The following is a 24,245-nucleotide window of genomic DNA, read 5'->3' on the forward strand; positions in this document are numbered from 1 at the left end:
GCCTTTTCTCTGCAGATAGTCATACACCTGGAACTATGGACAGAGATACAGGTTCCCCTCTGACACCCCTGTTTTACTACAATGAGAAAAGGGTGAATGAGGGTCCCTGAGGAGATGTGACCTGTAGATGGCTTGCAGTCACACACAGACCCAGAGATTCCACGTGGGGAGGACATGGGTACCTGCCAGGAGTAGATTTGGATAGGAAAGCTGGCAGAGATGACCCATCTACCCCTTACCCCACATGGTGAATGAAGCCAGGCCTTTTTGAACGGAACTACTTTTGGGGCTAGCAGGGCGAGGCCACCCTTCCTTGCTCCAACAGCTTGTAGGGAATGCACTGTTTCTGGGCCTAACTGTATCTTCTTCCCCTGCTTCCCTGTCCGGGGTCTTCTCGCTCTCACCCAAGCCCTGGACTGTTGCTTGGCAACCACTCCTCTTCAGCATTGCTCAGCAATGCCTCCTCCCACCAGGTGCCACCTTGCCCTCTCCTGCTCCTAAGCCATCCCTTAGTCCTTCCTTCCTTCCCTAGCAGCCAGGCAGAAATAACCACAGAAATACTAAAAGGAGCTTCACTGCACTGAGCTGTTTCCTGCCCAAACAAAGGGAATAATGTGAACTCTGTGAGTGCGTGGATGTGTATGTGTGTGCACGTCTGTGTGTATGAGAGCAAGGCGGGTCCTGGGCAGGTGGGTGAGCTATAGGATGTATAAAGGAAGGCTTTGGGAGCGGAGAATTCCTAGCCAGCTTTCCACCTCCCCTGGGAGGTTGCTCCCTCCCGGAATTTTCCACGCCACCCCAGTGCCCATCTGTCATAGAGAAAACAGTCCCAAGATGCATTGTGCTAAGTTGTCCATCTTATCTCACCCTAAAACACAGAACATCAAATTCCTGCCTCAAACTTCCTTCTCAGAGCTACAGAGTCAGTGCCACAGCCTTTGCTATGCACCCCCTCAGACCTCCCCCTGCCCCAGCCCCTGGAACAACCACTGTCAATTTTTCCCCCATAGTCTATACCCAGTGAGTTAAGGGCTTGGAGTGAAACCTCCTGCCCTCTTTCCCTCTCCACCCCTGTTTTTGATTTTCTGTCTTCCTTCGTGGCCCAAGCTGGTTGCTGTGGAGATGAGGTTGCTTACCTTCCCTGTCCAGCCAGCCATCATGCCTCAGACCCAGGATACCCCTAGTACCACTCACCCTCCTCCAGCATATCCTCCCTGCTCTCACAACCCAGGGGCATGCAAAATGGGGGCAGCTGCATCCAACAGGTATGCCCCCCCCCCTCAGTTCAGGTAATACCATCTTGAATCTTCCAGCTGCTGATTAGGGCCCCGAGCATCACAGGCAGCCTCCCTCTAAGCCAGGGCCCCCTTTCACAGCAGCAAGGCAGCCTAGGGCCCCAGGCCTGTCCGGCACCCATCTCCCAGCACCTGCTTTTGGGAAAATGACTTTTTCCTCTTTGAGCTGAACCACTCTGTCCGTATTACACAGAAGCCATATTTGTACTGGGGGTGGGGGGAGAGGGGCCCTTGTGCTGTGTGTGTCTGTCTATGGGTGGGGAGTGGGGAAGGGAGCCCAGAGGGGATCATGTATCTTTATAATCTTTCTAACTCTCCTATGCTAATCTCAGAGGGGCACCCTCAATATATCTGGATCACCGTGTTGCTCGGCTGCCTCATTCTTGCTGCTCTTGCTCCTGTGGGGATGTGTGTATAAGGATAGCTGGCATCCCTTGCACTTGGTACCTATAGAGGTCATGTATGCCTCATCAGGCCACTCTCCCAAGGGCATCTCTGTATGGAAACAATATAACTCTCCAAGGGAGAGAAGTGTGTTTACTTCCTTTGGTTTGGCCCTTGCTTTCCAGAGTGTTTGGGGCAACTGATTGTTCCCACTTCCTTCTGCCAGGTGGTGCTGGAGAAGGTAGAAATGAAGGTGAAGACACTGCCAACATCATTCCAGGACAGCTTCAACAGACCCACAAACTCACTTTTTAACTCTCTTAAGTTGAACCTAAAACTGAAGCTAGTGTCCTAGGAGAAAAGGGGGCAGTCTTTGTAAGGTCTCCATTCTTTTGCAACTTGGCTCTCCTACTCCACCTCTAGGAAACCCTATGCGTGGGAAAGAGGTACTTGCTAGAACTGGAGTTAAAACATCATATGCCCTCTTGGATAAATGAAACAGTGTCGTCTAAGCAGCCCTTTCTATCTCACTATTCTGACTTGGACACTCCATGACTCACCCTTTTCAATGTTGACTAAGTCTCTCTGAGGAAATATGTGGGAGAGAAAAGGGGGCAAAACTGCCGAGATTGTGGGAAAGCAGCTGGAGGAGGAGCTGCAGAGAAATTGAAGCTCTCCCTACATAGGAAACTTTATACAATATTGAGATGCCAGGCCAATGCAGCGGTTACACAGCCTTTTTGTCCCCAGCAGAAATATGAATAAAGATTACCCCAGAGGCAACAGGCCCATTTGAAAATATGCTGTCCCATGGTCCCCCAGAGCCTGCTCTAACTTGTCAGACAATGTGTTTTGCTTGGTATGAAAGATATGTTCACTGTGCCCATAGTTGATGAGGTAAATGCTCAGTTACTCCCTGAAGGTAGCTTCGTTCTGTAGTCTTGACAGCTGCCCCCCAGCCCTCCTTCCTCTCACACTGAAACACTCAGACCTATACTCAAACACTTGCCTCAGATGTGTTCACATGATACACAGCCACGCACATGGATAAACACATTCTTACACCCACACGGATATACAAAGCCCCTCCACCCGCACACACACCTCTCAGGTTGTCAGCATCTCATGGATCCAGCCACAAGCACCACTGATATCCTCTCTCACAAAAATAGGGCTTTTGAACTATCGTTCCTTGGATAAACTTCAAGGGGATGGAGGAGCAGTGAGAGTCATCAGCTGCCTTTCCCTCTAGCTTCCCAGCACATCTCTTATCTCTGTCTCACATTTCAACTCTGGCCCCCTCTTCCTTCCTTATGCTGAAAAATCTTTCTTGCTGGAAAGCCCCCAGGCTTCTCAGCTTCCTTTCTAATTCTGGAAAATACCCACTTTCTGGTCCTCATCTTCTTCCTTTCCAAGTGTTGGTCCCCACTAGTGGAATCCAACTTCAAAACAGGAAGCCTTACGCCAGTACCCCATGTGGGCCTGAGGCTTAAGCAGACAGTGAGTGTGGAGTAAAGACTTCCTGAATGTGTGCCCTGCCCCCCAACCTCGCCATGGCCCTGCCCAGAACTATTTGCCTTCATTAGTCCCTGACACTTATCTTGGAACCACAGCCAGTGACAGAACCGTCCCAGCCCTTTTCTCTGCCTGCCCTGAGCCTAGCAGTGTTATGGGGAACTGTCTGCACCGGGTGAGTGTGGAGCGAACCCACAGCCCCCACCTCTGCCCCTTCTCCCCTCTGTCTGCCCCTCTTGTCTTTATATCTCTTTCCTTTCCTCCTCACCTCTTATCCCATCCTTCTTTTTCCTTTTCCCTTCTTACCCCAGTCTCCTACATTCCCCATTATTGTCCTCATTTGCCTTTCAGTCGGTTCCATCCAAGTCCCACCAAGGTAACTCTCCAACCTTCCCCTGCTCTCCAGCCCTACTCATCGCCCTTCCCTTGCTGTCCTATGACTCTGCTCTTCCTCTGGCACCAGAGTCTCCCTGTGTTGTCCACTATCCCCACTGTATCCAACCCCTCCAACCCCCTTGTTCTTCAGCCTGTTTTCCCTTTGTTCTTCCCTCCTCTTTCCCCTGAATTCCTGGGAGACACTCAGTGAGGGTAACTAGATGCTCTGATTGTCCCCTCTGGGGATGTCCTCCAGGTGGACTCCTCCTCTGCTGCTGGGAATTTGAGTAACTTTTCCTTTGAAGATGAGTTGTGGGATGAGTGGAATAAGTCCGATGAATATTATGATGACTACACTGGATTCGAAGCAGCTGCCCCCTGCCACTCCTGTAACCTACTGGATGAGTCATCACTGCCCTTCTACATCTTCACCAGTGTCCTGGGTGTCCTGGCTAGTGGAGCTGTCCTCTTCGCTCTTCTCAGACCTCTCTTTCACTGGCAGCTCTGTCCTGGCCGGCTGATCCTGGTGCAGTTGGCTGTGGGCAGTACCCTCTTCAGCATTGTTGTGCCCATTCTGGCACCAGGGCTAAGTGGTGCCCACCAGACCCACTTGTGCCACCTGGCCCACTTGGTCTGGTATGGATCAGCCTTTGCCCAGGCTTTGCTAATAGGCTGCCATGCTTGCCTGGGCCCCAAACTGGGTACAGGCCAGGTACCAAGCCTCACCTTGGGAGTCACTGTGGGACTTTGGGTAGTGGCAGTCCTATTGGGGCTACCAATCACCCTGGCTAGTGAAATTTCCCATGGGCTCTGCACTCTGACATTCAGACGCGTGATTTTGCAGTTTATGCACACTGCCGCTTGTTTTGCCATCTTTATCCTGTTGCCACTGGGTTTACTGGGAGCCAAGGGGTTGAAGAAGGTATTGGGCAGGGGGCCATGTCCATGGGTGGATATTCTGTGGATCTGGTTCATTTTCTGGTGGCCTCATGGAGTACTTCGGGGTTTGGACTCCCTAGTGAGATCCAGCTTCTTGGTATTGTCATCATGCATGGTCCAGCAGACCCTAGACCTGCTGCTGGACCTGGCAGAAGCCCTGGCAATATTGCACTGTGTGGCTACACCCCTGCTCCTGGCCCTGTTCTGCCACCAGACCACTCGTACTTCCTTGTCCTCCTTGCCTCTCCCAGCAAGACAGTCCTCTCATCTGGACAACCTTGGAGGAAAATCCTAGTTCTCTTCCCACCTGTCAACCTGAATTAAAGTCTACACTGCTTTTATGAAGCTGGTGGTTTCTTATTTTATCTGGGGATGTAGAGGAGAGGAAGGAAAATAGAGGGAAGAAGGGAGGGAAAGAGAGAGGGGGGGTGAGGAGAGGGAGGGAGAGAGAAGGGGGGGAGAGAGAGAGAGAGAGATTTCATGCCAGCCTGTCCTGCCAGGATTTATTTCTCCAGCTGTCCTGAGGAGAAGGTGAATAATGTACAAACATCCTCAGAGCATACAGGTGAGGTGTGGAGTTACTGCCATCTCTTCCAAGGGAGGTGGAGGTGGACCAGGATATGAGGGTAACAGCTAAACTTAAAAAACTAGAAGAGATGGCTTAGCAGGTAAACAAAGAAGAGAAGCTGCTACAGAGAGCAAATGAAAGAATAGAAACTGGAGAAAGCAATGAAAAGGAGGTAAAAGTGAGCCCAAACCATGTTTCTTCCTCCCTGTCTGGCCCGTCCTACCTTCCTCTGTTCCTTCTGTCTCCCTAAATACCTGTTGACTTTGTTTAAAGATAAGGATGGTGGTAAAGAAGATGGAAAGAAGTGTCTTGGAGGAATTTACTTAGTCCAGGAAACATATTAAGATAATTCTAGAAACCATTTCCTAGGAGCCATCTCTTCCAAGGCTGATTCTTCAGCATGACCTTAATCCTCGTGTGTGTGTGTGTGTGTGTGTGTGTGTGTGTGTACATGCATGTGCATCTGTCTATCTCAATTTGTTAGAACTCACATCCATATTAGATACATGAATGTAATAACATGTTGAAATGTGTGCTTGCTTCTCTGTTAGGGTCTGAATTGCTTACATCTGTGTGTGTGCTCTGACCTCTCATAGACCTTGTCTTCACTTCATTCTGCTTTCCATCTTTGTTCTCAGGATATGGAATCAGGATTTATGATGCATTCTCTACCCATCAGTTTTCTTTACCCTAATCTCTGTCCCTAATCTTTTCTGTATAGACTGTGTACATGGAACTAAAAATAAAGAAGTTGTGAAGTATAAGAAATTAAGGAGAAGAGGCCTAAACTAATTCATTTCTCCTTAGAGTCCCCCAGATTTCCCTTTTGAACCCTAGTTATTAGAATAAGCCTTTCATCTGTCCTTCCACCTTCCACATGTACCCCATGCCATGGACTTGTCTTCCTTAAATGTCCTCCTGATTCTTTGGCTGCTAAACTTGATCCTGGCGGCTTTTTCTCAACCTCGACATGATCACATTTTGGTGATGATTGGAAGGACAATTAATAATCCCCTACCCAAAATGCCACACACACAAACATGAGTTCCTCCTCTAATCCAATTAAAAGCTGAGAAAACTTGAGAGAATACCTTACATCTGAATCCAAATGTGGTCTTTGCATTTTTCAAAGATGAGCTATACTTGGTTTCTATCCTACACCAATTCTGCTTGACTTTTTGGGCTTGGAGATAAATAGCAGAGTGCAGGAGAGGAGCAGAGATGAGCTACAGCATCCTAGACAGGCGGCGCAGATAGCTGGGGAATTTTTCTCGGTGGATGTATTGACAAACCCTCCAAAGCCCCCGCCTTCTGTTTCTTAGCAACTACCAAGTTACCTGCTGATTGGTGCATTCTAAATTGAAAGGAGGGATTTAGGGACCAAGACTTGGAAGACATTCTGAAAGAGAAGAGAAAGGAGAGAAAATGAAGGAAAAAGGTAATTTACAAACCTAAATTATGCTAAGGTCTCCAACTACAGTTCATAAATGTGTCCCAATATTTTCATTTTCTCTTATTCCCTTTTCAGCCTTCTCTTATCATTCCACCTCCAACCTCTGATCACTCTCAGTCCTACCAGACATTGCCCAACTCCCTTAAAAAGTACTGGATCCTTGGAGGAGGCTGATCTAGTTGAGGGGGAGGTGGAAGAGTTTTTGACTTGCTGAACCTTCCAGTGTAAACGGGATGCAAGGGAGGCTTAATATAAGACAACTGGGGTTGTCTTATCTACCCCACAGGCCATGATGCCTCCAGGTAAAAACCCCTCCTTGTTCAATACAGTTAGAGAGAGACCTGGGTAGTTCCACAGCCATCACATCTCCCACACAGGAAAGGCAGAGGCAAAAACCTATAGCTGATAAGACGTCAGGGTGGGTTGGAGACACTTTCCCACTGTTATCTTCTCTACATTTCACCCCTGCTGACTTTGCCTCAGTCCCTTCAGGGGCTCGCCTTTCCCCGTCATTATCTAGGCTGTATTTGAAGTCTGACCTTAACCTCAGTCATTTCTTTAGGGTTTTCCTCTAAGTTCTGTTACCCCAGTCCATTTAACCCACTGCATTCCACCAACCACTCCAACATTGGTCTGAATCTGGCATCTTTTCTGCAATCCTCCAGTAATACAAATCCTGTTTTCTTAGAACCCTTAAGAATTGGATCTGAGGGTTAGCAGGGACTTTGGCTAAGTTTGAGTTATTGGGCCTCCTGACTCTTCCTTCCTTCTCAGAAAGATGAGGGCCAGGGAGCACGCTCTTGGGAGCTCACAACTGATGATCCTAGGGAGGTCAATCTACACTGCTTTTTTAAGGAGATAGACTTTTTTAAAAAATTAATTCATTCATTTTTTTATGGTGACATTATTTAATGAAATCCAGCATGTTTCAGCTAAATATTTTAACAGTAAGGCATATATATATTTACATTGTGTATTCACCTCCCATGGTTAAATTTCTTTCTGTCACAACATATTTGACCCCTTTTATACCATCTATCACTTCCCTCCCTCCCCCACACACCTTCTGGTAACCACTAGTCTATTGTCCATGTTCATGAGTCTCTGTTTGTCCTGTCCGTTTGTTGCTTTTAGGTTTATATCCCACATATAAGTGATATCATGTGATTTCCAACTTTTTCTGTCTAGCTTATTTTGCTTAGCATGATTATCTCAAGGTCCAGTCATGTCGTTGCAAATGGCAGTATTTCATCTCTTTTTATGGCTGAGTGATATTCCATTGTATATATGTGCCACAGTTTCTTTAGCCAATCATCTATCATAGGGCACTTCAGTTGCTTCCATGTCCTGGCCACTGTGAATAATGTAGCTATGAACATCGGTGTGCAAATATCTTTTCAGATATGGGTTTTCAAGACTTTGGGGTAAATATCCGGTAGAGGGATTGCTGGATCATATGGTAGATCAATTTTTAGTTTTTTGAGGAACCTCCATACTGTTTTTCATAGCGACTGTACCAATTTGCAGTCCCACCAGCAGTGCATGAGGCTTCCTTTTTCTCTGCTTCCTCTCCAACATTTGTTATTACTTGTCCTGTTGATTACAGCTATTCTAATGGGTGTGAGATGGTATCACACTGTGGTTTTGATTTTCACTTCCCTAATAACTAGCGATGTTGAGCATCTTTTAATATATTTGTTGGCCATTTGTATGTCTTCTTGGGAGAAGTATTTGTTCAGGTCTTCTGCTTATTTTTTGATTGGTTTCTTTGGTTTTTTTTGTTGTTATTGAGTTGTATGAGTTCTTGGTATATTTTGGATATTAGACCTTTAACAAGGCATTGCTTGCAAATATATTTTCCCATTTGGTTGGTTGTCTCTTTACCTTGACAGTTTCTTTTGCTGATCAAAAGCTTTTTAGTTTGATGTAGTCCCATTCATTTATTTTTGCTTTTACTTCCCTCACCTTTGAGGTCAAATTCATAAAATCCTCTTTAAATGCAAGGTCCTTGAGTTTAGTTTTTATGTTTTTTTCTATGCATTTTATTGTTTCAGGTCTTATATTCAGGTCCTTAATCCATTTTGAGTTAATTTTGGTGTGGGGTGATAGACAATAGTCTAGTTTCATTCTTTTGCAGGTGACTTTCCAGTGTTCTCAGCACCATTTATTGAAGAGGCTGTATGTTTTTGGATTTTTTGTCAAAAATTATTTGCCCATATAAACATAGGTTTACTGCCAGACCCTTTATTCTGTTCCACTGATCTGTGTGTCTGTTTTTCTGCCAATGCCATGCTGTTTTGATTATTGTCATTTTGTAGTATAATTTGAAGTCAGGAAGAGTGATACCTGCAGCCTCATTCTTTTTCCTCAGGATGGCTTTGGCAATTCGGGGTCTTATGTGCTTCCATACAAATCTGATGATTTTTTGTTCTATTTCTTTAAAGAATGTTGATGGGATTTTGATGGAGATTGCATTAAATTTGTATAACACTTTAGGTAGTAAGGTAATTTTAACTTGTTGATTCTTCCAATCCAAGAACATGGAATATTTGTCCATTTCTTTATACTACTTCTATTTCTTTTAATAGGGTCTTAGAGTTTTCATAATATAGGTCCTTCACACATTTCATTAGGTTTATTCCTAGGTATTTTATTCTTTTTGTTACAATTGCAAAATAATTTATTTTTTCCACTTCTTTTTCTGACACTTCATTATTAGAAGTATAGAAATACTATGAATTTTTGAACATTGATTTTGTATCCAAAAACTTTACTGTATTTGCTTATTGTTTCTAGTAGTGTTCTTATGGAGTCTTTATGGTTTTTTATATAGAGAACCATGTCATACACAAACAGTGACAGTTTGACTTCTTCATTTCCTATTTGGATGCCTTTTATATGAGAGACTTATTTCTTATGGGTAGATTGAAGGTCACATTGACACCCATTGTTCATTTATGCCCCTCCTAGAGGATTTAGGAAACAAGTAGCTGGTCCTCACACCCTTTTATCCATCCTGATTTTCCTCCCATTCCAGCCACATCATCACCTTCTTCCAGAAGCCACCCTCAGAGAAATTCTGATTGAGAACTGTATTGGTATTTTAAACCCAATTCATTTCCAACTGTAATTGTCAGAGATTTGCATGAAAACCATTGTATGTTATATCTTTATTCTGATAACAGCAGCCCAAGGTTTGGGCACAAAGAAAATCATGGTTTTAATTAACAATAATGTACTTTGCAGACAAATGTTACTGTTTAGGTTAATTAACAAGTCCAGGCCCTTCCAAATCATCTCCGCACATATTCTAGGTGATTTGGGCAGGAGGGGTGTGAGGCATGCAAGGGTGGGAGAATTTAAAAATCAGTTCAGCAAAAATGCATGTTAGCTTTTTCTTTCCCATAACTACTGAATGAAGAGAAAAGAGAATCTCCAGGACAGAGAGGCCCTTGAAATATGGGGGTATACCAGCAATTGCATTTCTAAGTATTTATCCAAGAAAACCAAAACAATAATTCGTAAAGATTTATTCACCCCCTATGTTCATAGTAGCACAATTTACAAAAACCAAGATATGGAAGCAACCTTAACACCCATCAACAGAAGACTGGATAAAGAAGTTGTGGTTCATATATACAATGGAAAATTACTCAGCCATTAAAAAAAATAAAATCCTACCATTTGCAATGACATGGGTAGACCTAGAAGTTATTATGCTGGGTGAAATAAGTCAGACGAAGAAAGATAAATATCATATGATTTCACTCATATGTGGAATCTAAGGAACTAAAAGAACAAATGGATAAAAACAGACTCACAAATATAGAGGACAATCTAGTGATAGCCAGAAGGGAGGGAGATTAGGAGACTGGGAGAATTGGGTGAAGAATTAAAGAAATACAAACTAGTAATTGATAGATGGTTATGGGGATGGGAAGCATGGTATAGGGAATGAGGTTAGAGAAAGAGCAATTAGAGGGATTGTTTTATAAATTATATAAATGTCTAACCAATGTACTGTATACTTGAAACTGATAATGAAACAAAAATTTTAAAACAAAGAAAATAATGGGGGTATAGTTTAGGGGGATTTCAGACATCTTTATGTCACACTTAGATTAAGGAAAACTTTTAGACACATTTCTATAAGAAGTTCCTGTAATTCTCAAATAGCTCCAATGCATTGTCCAATTATTTGCAGACTTGATTTCTTGCATGAGGACACCAAATTTCCCATCACTGCCCATTTCTTTCCACCTTTCTGAATATGTTCCTACCACATTTTGAAAGCACTTCAAGATGTTTTCTCCCTAAGATTTCACAGATAATGTCCCAAGTTCCACCCTTGCCATCCTTAAGGATGATTGTGCTTTTTTTCCTGAGTAGTTCTCTGTGTCCTGGAAGAATACACTGTATGTGACTCCAAACTGAATCATTCTGAGGGACCTGGACCTTCTCCTCTCCCTCTGAATCAGATACTATTAACCCCTGGGAGAGTGGGAGTTATAGGTCTCTTGGAAAAGCTGATGAAAGTTATAAAGTCTCTCTTTAGGATAATATAGTATTACACTCAAAATTTGGTAGTTGGTTCTTTCTTACTGCACTTACAGTTAAACTCAAATTCTTTCACACTGCTTAACAGGACTTACATGATCAGGCTGTGGCTTTGTCTCCTTTTGCTCACTAAGCTGGAGGCCCAGTGGCCTAAAGAACTGTCTGTTCTTTAAATGGGCAAATCCCATCTCCATTCTAAGAGTTTTTGCACTAGAACATATCTTCTGCCTAGTGCTGTTGATGTGACTGACATTCTTGGGATCTCAATGCAAATATCACCTTCTCTAAGAGTGACGTTCCCTATATCCAATGGTACTTAGCACACATGCACATCCATACACCCAAACCGTGCTCCCAATAATTCTTCACCAATGTACCTGGATAATTTCCAGTGTGGCACTTATTACACCCTGATATTGTCTTGTTTATTCATTTATCTGCTTACCAAATTGTTGCTAATCTACCACCTGCTCCCACCACTGGAAAACAAGCACCAAGTATACAAGAACATTTTTTGTGACTGGACCATAGTCAGAGTTCAGTAAACATATGCTAAATATGTGAATCAATTAATTTTGTATGAATAAAGCATGATGCCCCGCCCCCTGAGAGTTTACAGTTTTGTAGAGAAGTAGGACAAGTAGGCAGATAATTAGTGCAGAATAAATGCCAGAACACAGAGCTGCTCTATCTGAGTCCTCCAGGGTATCTCTTTCATGCCATTCAATCTTTTGGGAGCAGAAGAGACTGGAAGACTGTCAGTATACAATTTCAGGCTTGAGAATCTGTTTTCTATGTCCACTTTTGGCCAGCTATAGTTGGAGGACTTTGCCACAGTTCCTGGACCACACATTGGAGGAGTACTCTTTTTTTTTGTTTGGGGCACTGCAGGCTTTGCACAGCAGGGGAGAGCTGAGAAGTGCTGTGTTTCATTTTTACTTAAAGAAAACTGAGTCTCATGAGTCTATACTAGAGTTCCAGAAGACAGGCATCCATTTACTCAGAACCAATTTTGGAGTCCAGCCACCTCCTTGGATTTTATCACACTCAGGGGGAGAGCCCACACTCTTCTAGGACCTAAAAGTCATTTTGGTCTCCAGGGTGATGTTTTTTTTCCTTATTGGTTCCCCCTCCTCCTCTTCAGTTCCAGTTTAGCACCCCTGCTTCCCCCTCTACCCCTTTGACAATGTATCTCTCTGCAGTTCTGGGTACTTGATCAAGTTAACTCTTTAAGACACTTAGGGATATAGAACTCATTTCATTTAAAGAATGTATTGAGTGTCTACTACGTTCAAAACTCTGTGAGAGGTACCTGTTGGCTTCCTTCCTTGGTTCTCAAGATTTCTCAGCTCTTTCTTTAATAATCCTGAACATATTTGGATCCTGGGACACACAGAAAATCCACCTAGACGTCTCAGTCCAGGCCTCTACTGCAAATCGCAAAGCCTCTAGTTAGTGGGTGGTCCTTATACATTGTCATATCTAGGAATGTTCTTATACACTCTTATAAGATGGGTGTGGTGAGTCCTGGAAACCAGCACAATGAGGCCAATTACCCAGAGATGAAAGGGGTGTTAAGCATTGGAGAAGAAAACTCTTTACAAATTAGTTGACCATTTTCTGTCTGTGACCTGAGAAGTTTGAGGAGAAAGGGGACTGTCCCTGCTATCAGCCTGGACACTTCTCAAGATGTGGCCATGTTTTTCCTCCTCCAGTTCCACTCTTTTAAGACCCTTTAAGGAATGCTCACTTCGCATTCTTAACTGATTAACAGAGAGAGATCCATTGAAAACTCTGGAAGTATGAAAGGAATGTTGGAAGGAAGGTCACTGAGACAGTAAAAGTTGCAGAAATTAAATAAAATTTAATAAAATGTTTTTAAAAATTAATGGCACAAAATCAGGATAGAAGAAGACTGGCTCAAGAGATGTTCCTATTAAAGAAAAAAAAAAGACTGAGAGGTTCCATTTGGCCATATGCTAAAGATGATTCAACAGTATGTGTGGTGGCCAAAAAGCTAATGCTGCATTAAGGGACACAGTATACAGAACAAGGAAGGGTGCTACATCACTCTCTCCTGTCCTGAACAGGACATTTTTAGAATAAACAGCTCAGCTCTGGGTACCACATGTTAAAAGGGCCACTAATAAATTAGAGCTTTTTAAAGGAAGGAACGGTGGCTAAAACAATGACAATTTAGAGACCATACTACTTCTCTAAGGAGGGGCTGAGGTGCAGAGGTGAGTAAGGGTGGGACCCTGATTCTAAAAAAAAAATGTAGAAAACATATAGTTATCTTCATAAGCTGAATAGTTGTCCTCCTAAAAGAGTATTAGAAAAGTATGTAATTCTAGCTTTAGAACTAGAAACATTGGATGGGAAGAAATCACAGAGACCGATTTTTGACTATATGATAGGAAAGGCTTTCCACAGTTGGATTACAGACTACAGAAGTGAGCTGTGTCAGTCTTATTGTGGTAAACACACACACGCACACACATGCACACACACATACACTATGTTCTCTACACTCTTGGGGTTCCTGTTTTACAGTGGTAAACATATCAGATAAAGGTTTCATCCCCTTGGAGTTTAGAAACAAATAGGAAAGAGATTAGGCACTGAGTACACAGATTACAACTGCTGTTATAATAGAAAAGAACTGATACTCTGGAAGAGAATAAGAGAGTACTGGGAAACTTTGGTCTTTTCTGGACCTGGGTTTTGGAACAATGAAGGGATCCTCAGCGGAATATGCTCCGGACCTAAATTTTCCCAGGAGATGGGTACCTTACTTCTGGCACCAATTGCTGCAGAAAAATTGTAGCTGATACCTGGGGACCCTCTAGTGGTCAGAAGTTGTCACTTCGGGCTCCACTTCACTCCAGACCCACGTTTGGCCAGAGAATTTAATTATTTGATGATATTGAGAATGGAGGGGCCCTAAGAAAAGAAAGCAGAGAAACTTAAGTACACATTTTAGAAAGTTCTTCATTAGAATTAACATTAAGAAATAGAGATGGTAGAATGAAGGAAATGCTTACCAAATACCCCCTACCCCTTATAATTGCCAGGTCTTAGATGATCTTACTTTAAATAACTTACAAAGCAGAGTAGACAACTCCCAGGGTACTCAGCCATCAGTCAGGGATTCTGAGGGTTCTTTATGTTCCCTGCGTGTTTGGAGGGAACACCAGGTTGAGATGGGGATGTGATTCTGGCCTTCTGAGAGGCATCATCTACCAGCCTTAAGAACTTTAGCTTTCCCACTTGAGCAAAGCGGATAACTATATCAGTCCTGCCTAGCTCACAGATCTGACATAAAGATTAAATGAATCGACAAATATGAAGGTTATAAAATGAGTTACAGCTTGGAGGAAATACACTGCAATTAGTATTAAAGAGTTTGCCTTGCAGGTAATTGGAAAATGTCCATTGTCTTGTGGGCCATTGACCTAAAAGTAAATTCTTACAAAGGCAATAATATACCAGAAAGCCCTAGACTGCTGAGAGTTACACTTTCACCTCTATCTTATGTCATCACTTAGCTCTGTAACCATAGGGCTAAGAGAATCTGCCCGAGACAGCTTGATAGGAAGCTATCAGAAAATGTTTCTTTAAAAGAGAAGTGAGTCAGTGGGGATGATGATAGTGGTGATAACAGGCATTTTGTTGGCATTTGGACTAACTTTTGCTGCATTACAGTATTATTTGGAACAAGTATAACATATTCTTGGACTGCCAAAAAGCAGTGATACTTAACCTTGCTCTAGAAACTTTACAGTGACCACATTCCAGCACTTCTCATGTGTTCTCCTTTGTGGTTTCCTTTTCTGAGAACATGGTGTCTTCTGGAGGCTCCCTGGAAAGGTGGAGTAGTGGAAAGAATTTGCTCAGCAGCCTCTGAGCATCCTCCGACTCTTTGGAAAGAGATTAATGCCACATATTCTACACCCTTGCCTTTCAAAGTGTGGGCTATGTGTCACAATATTAGCATGACTTTGGAGGTTATAAGAAATACAGTTTCTAAGGCTTTACCCCAGACCAGCTGTAGAATCAGAATCTGCTCCTTAACAAAATTTCAGAGGATTTCTTTGCACACTGAAATCTGAGAAGCACTGCACACTTTGTTACCTATTCAACCTGAGCTCTCTCTTTACTCAAGGTCCCAGTTCTTTACCTCACTCCCAGCAGATGGAAGTCCCTGGCTCTCTGAACTTTCCCTTCTTCAGTCTCCACTTCAAAATTCAGAAATATCCATGCATTGTGGGCAAGCCCTACACACACTTAGTTCCCATGCTTTAGACAAAGTGAGAAAAAAACATATCTCTATTCCTTCCCAGACTTCCTCTGACCCTAAAATGTCGACTTTCCTCAAATTTTTCCCCAAACGTCAGAGGTCTGAGGGCTGTGGGGCAATAGGTACACAACCTTTCTACTTTTCCTTCCTTCTCTTGTTCTTGTGATATCTAGGAAGGGCAACTATAGAGAGCTGTCAGTAAATCAGGGGTGAAGTGAGAGTAGGATCAGAAGTAACTGAGTGTCAAGGGGTGTCAAGGAGCTAGACATGAGCCACAGGATAGCAAAGTACTGGACAGACCACATGTGGCCTCATGCCGAGCGCCCTCAAGCAGGCATTGGGGCAAGCATGTGTGAGCAGCTACACACAGTCCCCGTTTCTAGACCCTGTGTCTGAGCACTGTGTCCTTCAGGCAGAGACCAGGCTGCCCCATTCCCACTGGCCAAAGATCGTCTGTGGTGACACAGACCTACCCTCAAAGACTGTCTTGGGGCAGCAGGAGCCAACCTCTCTCATGTGATCTGAGTGGAAGTGGGGTCGTGGTTTGTACTTCTCATAGTTTAGACCCCCAATATATAGCCATACTCTACTAGTAGAGATTTCTCTCACTGGTAAACATTGCCTGTGCACTGTGTTCCTCTGTTAACACATAATTCCTCCATGAGGGGCAATGAATTAAATAACAAACAATAAGTGCAGGTTAATTTATCAGAAAAGTTGCTGAAAGGAGGGTCAAGGACAACAGGAAAAAATCAGGCAGCTGAGGAAAAACAAGGAGATGAATAAAATAGGAGCAGAGATGGGGGTACCCCAGAGACAGACTTGCCTTGCCTCAAAATTGTGCCGAGGAGCATTCTGGGTCCACAGAGCAAGATGTTGGCTAGAATTGCTCAGATCAAACTTCCCCGGGGCAAGGCAGGGAACTAGCTTTTCTAGTTTCCTGCTAGGCCTCAGGCTCCAGCCTGGCCTTCCCAAACAACTTCACCTATACCCAGAGAGATTCTGAAACCATGCTGATCAGTACACGTGACTCCAAGTGTCACTGGCTCCCTCTTGTCCTAGAGTAAAGCCAAGCCTTACCATGGAATGTACCTGCCTTTCCAGTCTCCCCAGCCTTCCCAGTCATAAGTTCCAGATATGGTGCATGACAAGTTGCTCCCTCAAAGCAAACCACCTCCTCTAGGGCCTTTGTGCCTTTACATGAGGCTGCTCCGCAGTCTGGAAAGTTCTCCCTACCTCCTCTCCAACTAGCCAACACTTAAACTTCTTTTCAGACTATCCTTAAGTGCTCCCTGATCTGCAGCCATCCTCCTGTGTTGGTTAGTTAGGTGTACCTGCTCTGTACTCCCAAAACATCTCAGGTATATTAGTTATCACCCTGTGCTATTTAACCTCTGTCCTTGCGTGTTGTTCCCACTAGACTAGGTGTCTTACAGACAGAGTTTATGGTTTCCTTATCTTTCAACTTCTAGCCCAGCGCTGAATACAAAGTATGCATTTTGAATATCTGTTGTATACATGAATGCGTACGAAGGACAGAAAAATGAGGTCCTCCAGTTAGAAATTATACAATTTGTCCAAGTATAAATTGTTAGGAACCAGAAAAGTTTAAGATCAGAGCCCAATCATCTGTTCCAGAATGGCTTCAAAGTCTTTGCTCCTTCATCTCTTGCATCCAGTTTGTGGTGAGTCATATAGCTTAACTCTGTTGCTATATCTTCTATTGTAGATTCCAGACATTCAGATATGACCTTCTGGGAGAGATCTTAAAGTTAATCAGGTTCAATTTTCTTGAGACAAAGCTGGACTGGGTGATCTTTAGGGTTTTGAGTTCCACGACTCTCACTCTTTTACCTCTCCTCACAGTAGAAATGGGTCTTATTTCCCTTCTGGCCAACCAAAATCTCTAGAATCCTAGGACAGTTATTATTTTGGAAAAACTGAAAGCTTTTTCTTTTTTCTTTTGGCTTCAATGTTACAACAATGTTTAATCTACTATTCCAACTAAAAACCCTTCTTCTTGGAAAAAATGACAATAAAATAAGAGTTTAATAAGCCTGCCTTTCCTTTAACATCTGTTCCCATTTTATTGCTTCTATTACTCCCATTATTTCCTCCTTCTTCTTATTATATGGAATAGTCTTTTTTGTAAAATCATGTGAAATTATTATTGCGCATTCTACTCTTTAACCTGCTATACAATGTTCCTAGAAGTGTAAAGTAGATAGAAGTAGAGCATGGAGGCTAAGAGTGTTAACTCTGGAGCCAACTTGCTTGGATTCAAATCCCAACTCTACTATTTCTTTGCTTTTTGCCCCGGAGTCAGTAACTTAACCACTTTGTTTCTTAGATGATTCACTTGTAAAAACAGGATAAATTTTATACCTACTTCACAGTGTTCTTCTGAGGAATCAATGAGTTAATCAATAAAGTGCTGAGAACAATGCCTGATACACAGTAAGTCCTCAGTAAATATTGGGTATTAATGTTATTACTGTTCTTATAGGACCATGTGGACTTTTGGATTTATTATGTTATACTTTTCTTATTATATCTTTCAGGTCTTTATTCAATCTGAGCTCATCAAAGAACTCTTTATGAGGTTTCATGCATTTTATTAACTGCCTTCTTCTTCTTTTTTTAATCAAGATAACTCATAATTATTTTATTTGAATTTTGTTTCTTAGAAATGCCTATCCCATTAAAGAGTGGATCTACTTTGCATCACAGATCACAAGATCATAATTCTTGGCTCTGAACTTTTAGAAATCTGCTCTCCTGGTATATGGGGTACTCTGATCTGAATATTTTAGTAAATTTATTTGTACATTATTTTCCAAAATGAATTAAGATAGTTGCCATATTTTATTATAATCAGAAGCCACCCTATCATTTATTATTAGTTTTCGGAAATGCCACTTTTCTCCCAGTTTTCTATAATGTACACGTCATTATCTAGATCTTCCTTACTGATCATAATGAAGTACCAGTTCCTCCATCATTGCTTTTTCTACCTACAGAGAGATTAGGTTGTCACCAAGGCAAGGCAAGAATTCATCAGATGTTCTGCATGAGACTTCCAGCAGATGTCCTGCTGGTTGAAGTCCCTCATCACGACCAGATCTTGCCTCTCTGCCAATTAAGAGAAAAGTGATTAAGGAGATATCTATATGTCAGTTGTACATGTGCCTGCCTTATTTCCTTTGTAAGAATGAAAGCTCCTGGAAGTCCTTATTCTAAATACCCTTTATTCTTTCCTAAGACTCTACTAGATTTTTAAAAATTAACTCATCTAGATTTTAGAATTTTTTGCTGGCATGAAGTTGATTTGAAAGAAATACCTGTTAAACACTCCTTTGGTGTCTGACTCTACTTACACTGTGGGTCACAGCACTTCTATCCCTCCAAAAAGTGTATACCTCACTCAGAACCCTAAAGAGAATGTAAAATACCTGGGCTCCTGGGGGACTTCTCATCATAGGCCTCTGACCAATGTTAAATCATCACAGCTGGCCATTCAGCTAATCTGAGGTACTGGTTGTTGGTTTGCTAAATATATTTCTGTATGTCTTCTATCTGCATAATAATTTTGGTGTCTCATCTACCCTTCATATCAGGAAAAGATGATTATTCATAGTAGTAATAATCAAGGTTAAATTGGATATAGGTTCTTTGAGGGCAGGTGTCAGCTCTCTGATTTACTTCGGATATCAAAGGAGGTCAATGAATGCAGTAAAACTACAATAATCATTTATTAAGTATCTCCTGTGTGTCAGACACTGCTGTTGAGATAAAGAATACAAAAATAAACAAGACATAGCTCCTGCTCTCTAAAATACATAGGCATTGTGGAGATAGGAATACAAACAGATCATTGCCAACACAGTGCAGTGAGTGTAGTAGCAGAGATATTGCTCTGCCTATTACGGGGCACAGAGGAGAGGCACCTAACCCAAACTGGAGGGAGTGGAGAAAATACTACTCCTCAGAGTGGCTTCTGATTAGCAATGAAAAAAGCCCTAAAGCTTTTTATAACTTCCTGTTATAAATAAATGTCATTGACTCCTTTTTAGTTAGAGAGATACCATTGTGGCACAAAATGAACCTTTTCTTCCCCTTATTGGGAAAATGATCAGCCTTTGGGTTTAAATACTGGACAAGAGAAATTGCTAGGTATCTGTGGATGGCCCAGAATATAACCTCCTAAACAGGCTTTTGGGGAAATATCTGGGTCCTGACAGACCGGAGGGAAACACAGGCAAGAGAAGTGTCAGAGTCCCAAGTCCCCGAGAGAACCAGGATACTGGGCCAGGAAAGGCAAGGGTTGGGGGGATAATAAAGCAGACTGCCTAGAAATAGTACCTGCTGGGAACAATCATCCCAGAAGGGCAGCTAGCCGGTTTATGCCTGGAACCCTGACTATTCTTATTCTCTGGGGATTCAGAATCACTGCATACAACCTGGTCTCTGCCTCAGAGATGTCATCCACAATTTTTCAGTCAATGCAACAAAGCTAGTAATACCATTGATTCCTTGTTTTGACTCACCTAAGTATTGCTCCTGAGGAATTCAAATCTTTATAAACTCTCTGATCACCTGATAAGGGGGTATTAGAATCATTTCAAATTTTCTTCTATCACCTTCTATTGGGTAAAAAGCTCAAGAACCTGAGATAAACTTAAGCAACCTGGAGACAGAGTAAATTGGATACTTCCATTACCAAAGGACAGATAGGGACCAACCAGGTGAGAGGAGGGAGAGATGAGAACTCTGGAGAAGAGAATGTGAGCCTGCAGTGGGAGGAATGACATCACAGTCTGAGCAGAAAATGGAGAGCAGGTGTGTATCGCTGCAGCACAAAGCGGTTGTCAGGGAGTGACAAAAGAAGTAAAGCGGGATTAGATCATGGAGAACTTTGTAGGATAGTTAGGGAGCATATATTTTAATTTAGTAGGCAATGTGGACTCATGGAAAAATTTTAAAACACAGAAATGTGATGATCTGATTTGTTTTTTAGATATTGTAGGAAATCACTTTGGAGGGTGTGTAATAAGCTGCTATATATGTTAGCAAAGAGCTAAGATGGCCTGAACTTGGAAAGTGATGGTAAAAATGGGGAGAAGGGGATGGAGTTGAGGAATATTTGGTCAGTACAATCAGCAGGATGTAATAAGAAAAGGGACAGAGGAAGGAGATGGAGCAGTCAAGGATGATTCCTGAATCTGTAGCTTGGGTAAAAAGTCATTTGCACAATATCTGCCACATAATAGGTGTTTGATAAATATTTATATAAATACAGTTCACTTTCATTATAATTCCTTCTTCTATCATTAGTACTGAGTGTTACTAAAATGAACACTTAATAGGAAGTCAAGAGATTAAGATTCTAGTGCCAGTTCACTCACTGTGTGATCTTTAGAAAGTCATACTGTAACTTCTGAGAGGGTTCAACCAGATAAATTCTGAAGTCCTTTTCATCTTTGACTTTTCTGGGAAAATATTGTGGGCTGATATTGAAAACAGACCATAATTTATGACAATGTTTCAATAAATAAATGTACTTCAAACTTCAAACAACTTAAAATGAATTTTGGGAAGAGTCTCCTGAATTAAGGGCATAACCCTTTGACTACCACTCAGTGCCCACAAATTCAGGACGTTTTCACAGAAACAAGTGGTGTCTAGATGGGCTGGTAAAAGCACATGGTCTTCTGTGAACATCTGATAAAGCAGGTTCCTAAAGCAACCCCCAAACAGCAGGCTCTGTGACCATTTCTGCTGCTGAGTACATTTCCACTGCAATCATAAAAGGTGAGAGGAAGTTGGTCCTCCAAAGATTATATCCCAGAAACCACATTCTTTCCCCTTCACTTCTTCTGCTCTACCCTCCGCCACAGTTGTTTCAGTGTATATGCATTTCATTGCAATATACAAAGCTCTCAGAATGTAAATTATATCTGGGTGAATAATTATAAGTACAGTTTTATTACTTCAGTTTGGCATTTGCCGACACATCAAGCAGTCTTTACTGTCTTTATTCTGCATCCTAGTTTTAACTTTTGTTCTCCTCCACACATCCAATCCCAATGCCGGTGTTATTTTGTTGTTGTTATTGTTTTCCTGGGTCACTGAGGAGACAATGTCCACTCTGTCTTGCCTTCAGGTCCACACCTCATTTTGAAGCCAAAGCTATCACCCTAATGCTAACTTCCAACCTGGTAAGCCCATCATTTCTACTCCCAGATTTCCCAGGAAAAGTTGATGATAAGTGGCATATGTTTGAGAGAGCTTTAGGGGTCCAGCAAACACAATATGAGTCAACTCTTGTTTAGATGCAAAAGGGAAGTGGCCAGGCTTCATGATATTTCATTGGTTGTGTCCTATTTGAAATGTTGATTAAATGTGGGGAACATTATGAAACTGATATGTATGGTGAGGTTAGGGACAGAAATAGTGAAGGTCTGGAACCATATAAATAATTCATTTAAAAATACTATTGAAGACCTCTGTCTTAACAACAGCAACAACATGCATTTCTGAGAGCTTAGCATGTGCCAGTCATTATGTTAAACACTTTCTATGTTTAGGTTAAATTATTTAATTTGATCTTCACAATAACTATATGAGATAGGGATTGCCATTATCTCCATTTGAAGAGTAGGAAATCATTAGTTATGGAAATGCCCATGTCATATGGCCTGTTTATAGTTGAACCCCAGTAGTCTTGATATAGAGAAGAGGCCTGAGAACTGCATAAATTGCCTAAATGTAAAACTAGAACAAAGGAAGGCCCCTGCTGGGATTTCTAACGAACCATTCACCCACACCATGAAAGGAAAACAGAGTCTTTAAGTTGTACCCTACACAAAATAAATGCATAGGGACCCTATAGAACAAAGGTTGGGATTGTTAGCATGCCTTTAATGTTGCATACCTATGCCTTTCATGGTGCATACTCATACCATCAAAGAAAAATAGGTAAACAAAGTCTTTATACTATAATTCATAGAAACTAAGAACGACATATAAACTGAATTCCTTGAACACTCAGGGCCCCTTCATTGTCCTTCTCAGTCTGCCACAATCTCTCTCTCTTTTTCTCTCTCTCATTTCTCCATCTTTCCAAGGAGACTATGCTCTATGGAGCATTATTTCTTCTCTAATAAACTTCCTTTTTGACTCTAACTCTGGTGAATACTTGAATTATTTCCTGTGCACAGTCAAGAACCCTCACTGACTCTATCTTGATGCAGGACTTGAATCCACACTTGGGGGGTATTTGCCCTGTTCTGCATCAGTCTGTTAGAGTCTATGTTTCAGCAAGAACTAAAAGAACTTAGGAATTTTACTTGAAAAAGAGAAAACTCAAAGAGACCACAGTTGTTATTTTTACATACTGAAAGAGTTAGCATATGGAGAAGCAAGAATCAATGTCCCAAATAGTTCCCTAACATGTATCTATCTATAAGCCTGTAGCCTAGAGTGCCTACTGTGTACCAGTCATTGTTATCTTCATTCACTCTTTTATTTAATGTCACAGAGACTTGTATGAGGATGACATGATGAAAATGCTAAAGTGCATAAACGAACAAGACCAGAACGAGGTGGGAGGAAAGTTGTTTATTATTTGAAGCATTTTGTTTATAAATGACAGAAATTTAACCTGAATTAGTTACAAAAAAAAAAGATAAGCATAAAAGAATGTAATTGTTCGTATAACTCAAAAATACACAGTTGGTGAGCCTGGATCCCAGGACTCAAATTACATCATCAGATGTTTTCCTTAAATTCTTGGCTCTTATTCTTCAATCACTCCCTACTTAAGTAGGGATTCTCTAGTTTGTAGCAAAAATATCTGTTGCCATTTTAAGGCTTACATGTTCCTTAGTGTCTATAATTTTGAAGTAGAGAATCTTGGAGATCATAACAATCTCCAAAAAGCCCTGTCTCTTTTGGGGCCATGTGCCCCTCTCTGAACTAATCATTGTGTCTGCAATAGGGAACTCAGCTCTGATGGATCGACGTGAATCACATGCCCAACATGTTTGTAGGATCCCATCTCTCCAAGTCTGTATTGGGCAAATAATCTAGGTTGCCAATCAAAATATTCCAACCCCTCTGAGCACAGGCCAGATTTGGGAAAGTGAAGTTCCTAGAAAAGCAGAATTTTATTACCAAAGGACAACAAATAAGGAGATTAAAGTTCAAGATATATAATAAAGTTGTTGTTATAGCTGACAGTTGGGGTAAAGTCAAAGAGAGAGTATAGCTTCTCATCACCAATATCTATGCTAATAAGCTAAACTAAATATTTAACACAATTGTTAGTGTCATTAACACTCTTTGATTATGGCAAAGGTATCCTGTCCTAGGTCCCATATTTTAGAGGAACTTGTGTCATAAACACAGTAAAAATAGATTTATTTAAAAACACAATGGTGCTTCTGCCCTGGGGATTCATGTTCAGTGGTGGCCTAAGGACATAGAGCCTTATATCTGCTCTTATAACTAATTTTTTTACTCCTTCAAAGAAATTTCCTCATATTTCTTGCCCTATGCCCTCTAAATAAAAAGCAATTGTGGCTAAATACTATAAGTCAGTGGATTGTGGCTTTTTTAGATAGTGCATAATATGAGAAGAGGTTTGAATAGCAGAAGCTGTTAGGACAAATAACATGAATGCAGTAAGTTCTTGTATAAAAGATTATAATTTTCCAGTAGTGCCAATTGTCCATTTTCTTGCTTCTCTTTGCATTTCAATTTGTAGTTGCACAGAGACTCACCAACTAGTACAGTTTGCACATGGCAGATAAAAATGTTTGCAATGTTAAACAATTCATATTACTCTTAAGTAAAAAA

The 24,245-nt window shown here is 41.7% G+C and overlaps 1 protein-coding gene across 1 annotated transcript; it reads left to right on the forward strand.

Annotated features, from left to right (window-relative positions):
* Positions 1-3,131: 3,131 nt before the first annotated feature.
* Positions 3,132-4,849, forward strand: ACKR1 (atypical chemokine receptor 1 (Duffy blood group)). Its single transcript, XM_016131140.2, has 2 exons — positions 3,132-3,369; positions 3,826-4,849. The coding sequence occupies exons 1-2, from the start codon at positions 3,349-3,351 to the stop codon at positions 4,801-4,803; spliced, it is 999 nt and encodes a 332-aa protein (XP_015986626.2). The 5' UTR covers positions 3,132-3,348; the 3' UTR covers positions 4,804-4,849.
* The last annotated feature ends 19,396 nt before the right edge of the window (positions 4,850-24,245 follow it).

The sequence above is a fragment of the Rousettus aegyptiacus genome, unplaced genomic scaffold (assembly GCF_014176215.1).
Source record: "Rousettus aegyptiacus isolate mRouAeg1 unplaced genomic scaffold, mRouAeg1.p scaffold_m13_p_17, whole genome shotgun sequence".
NCBI classification, from domain to species: Eukaryota; Metazoa; Chordata; class Mammalia; order Chiroptera; family Pteropodidae; genus Rousettus; species Rousettus aegyptiacus.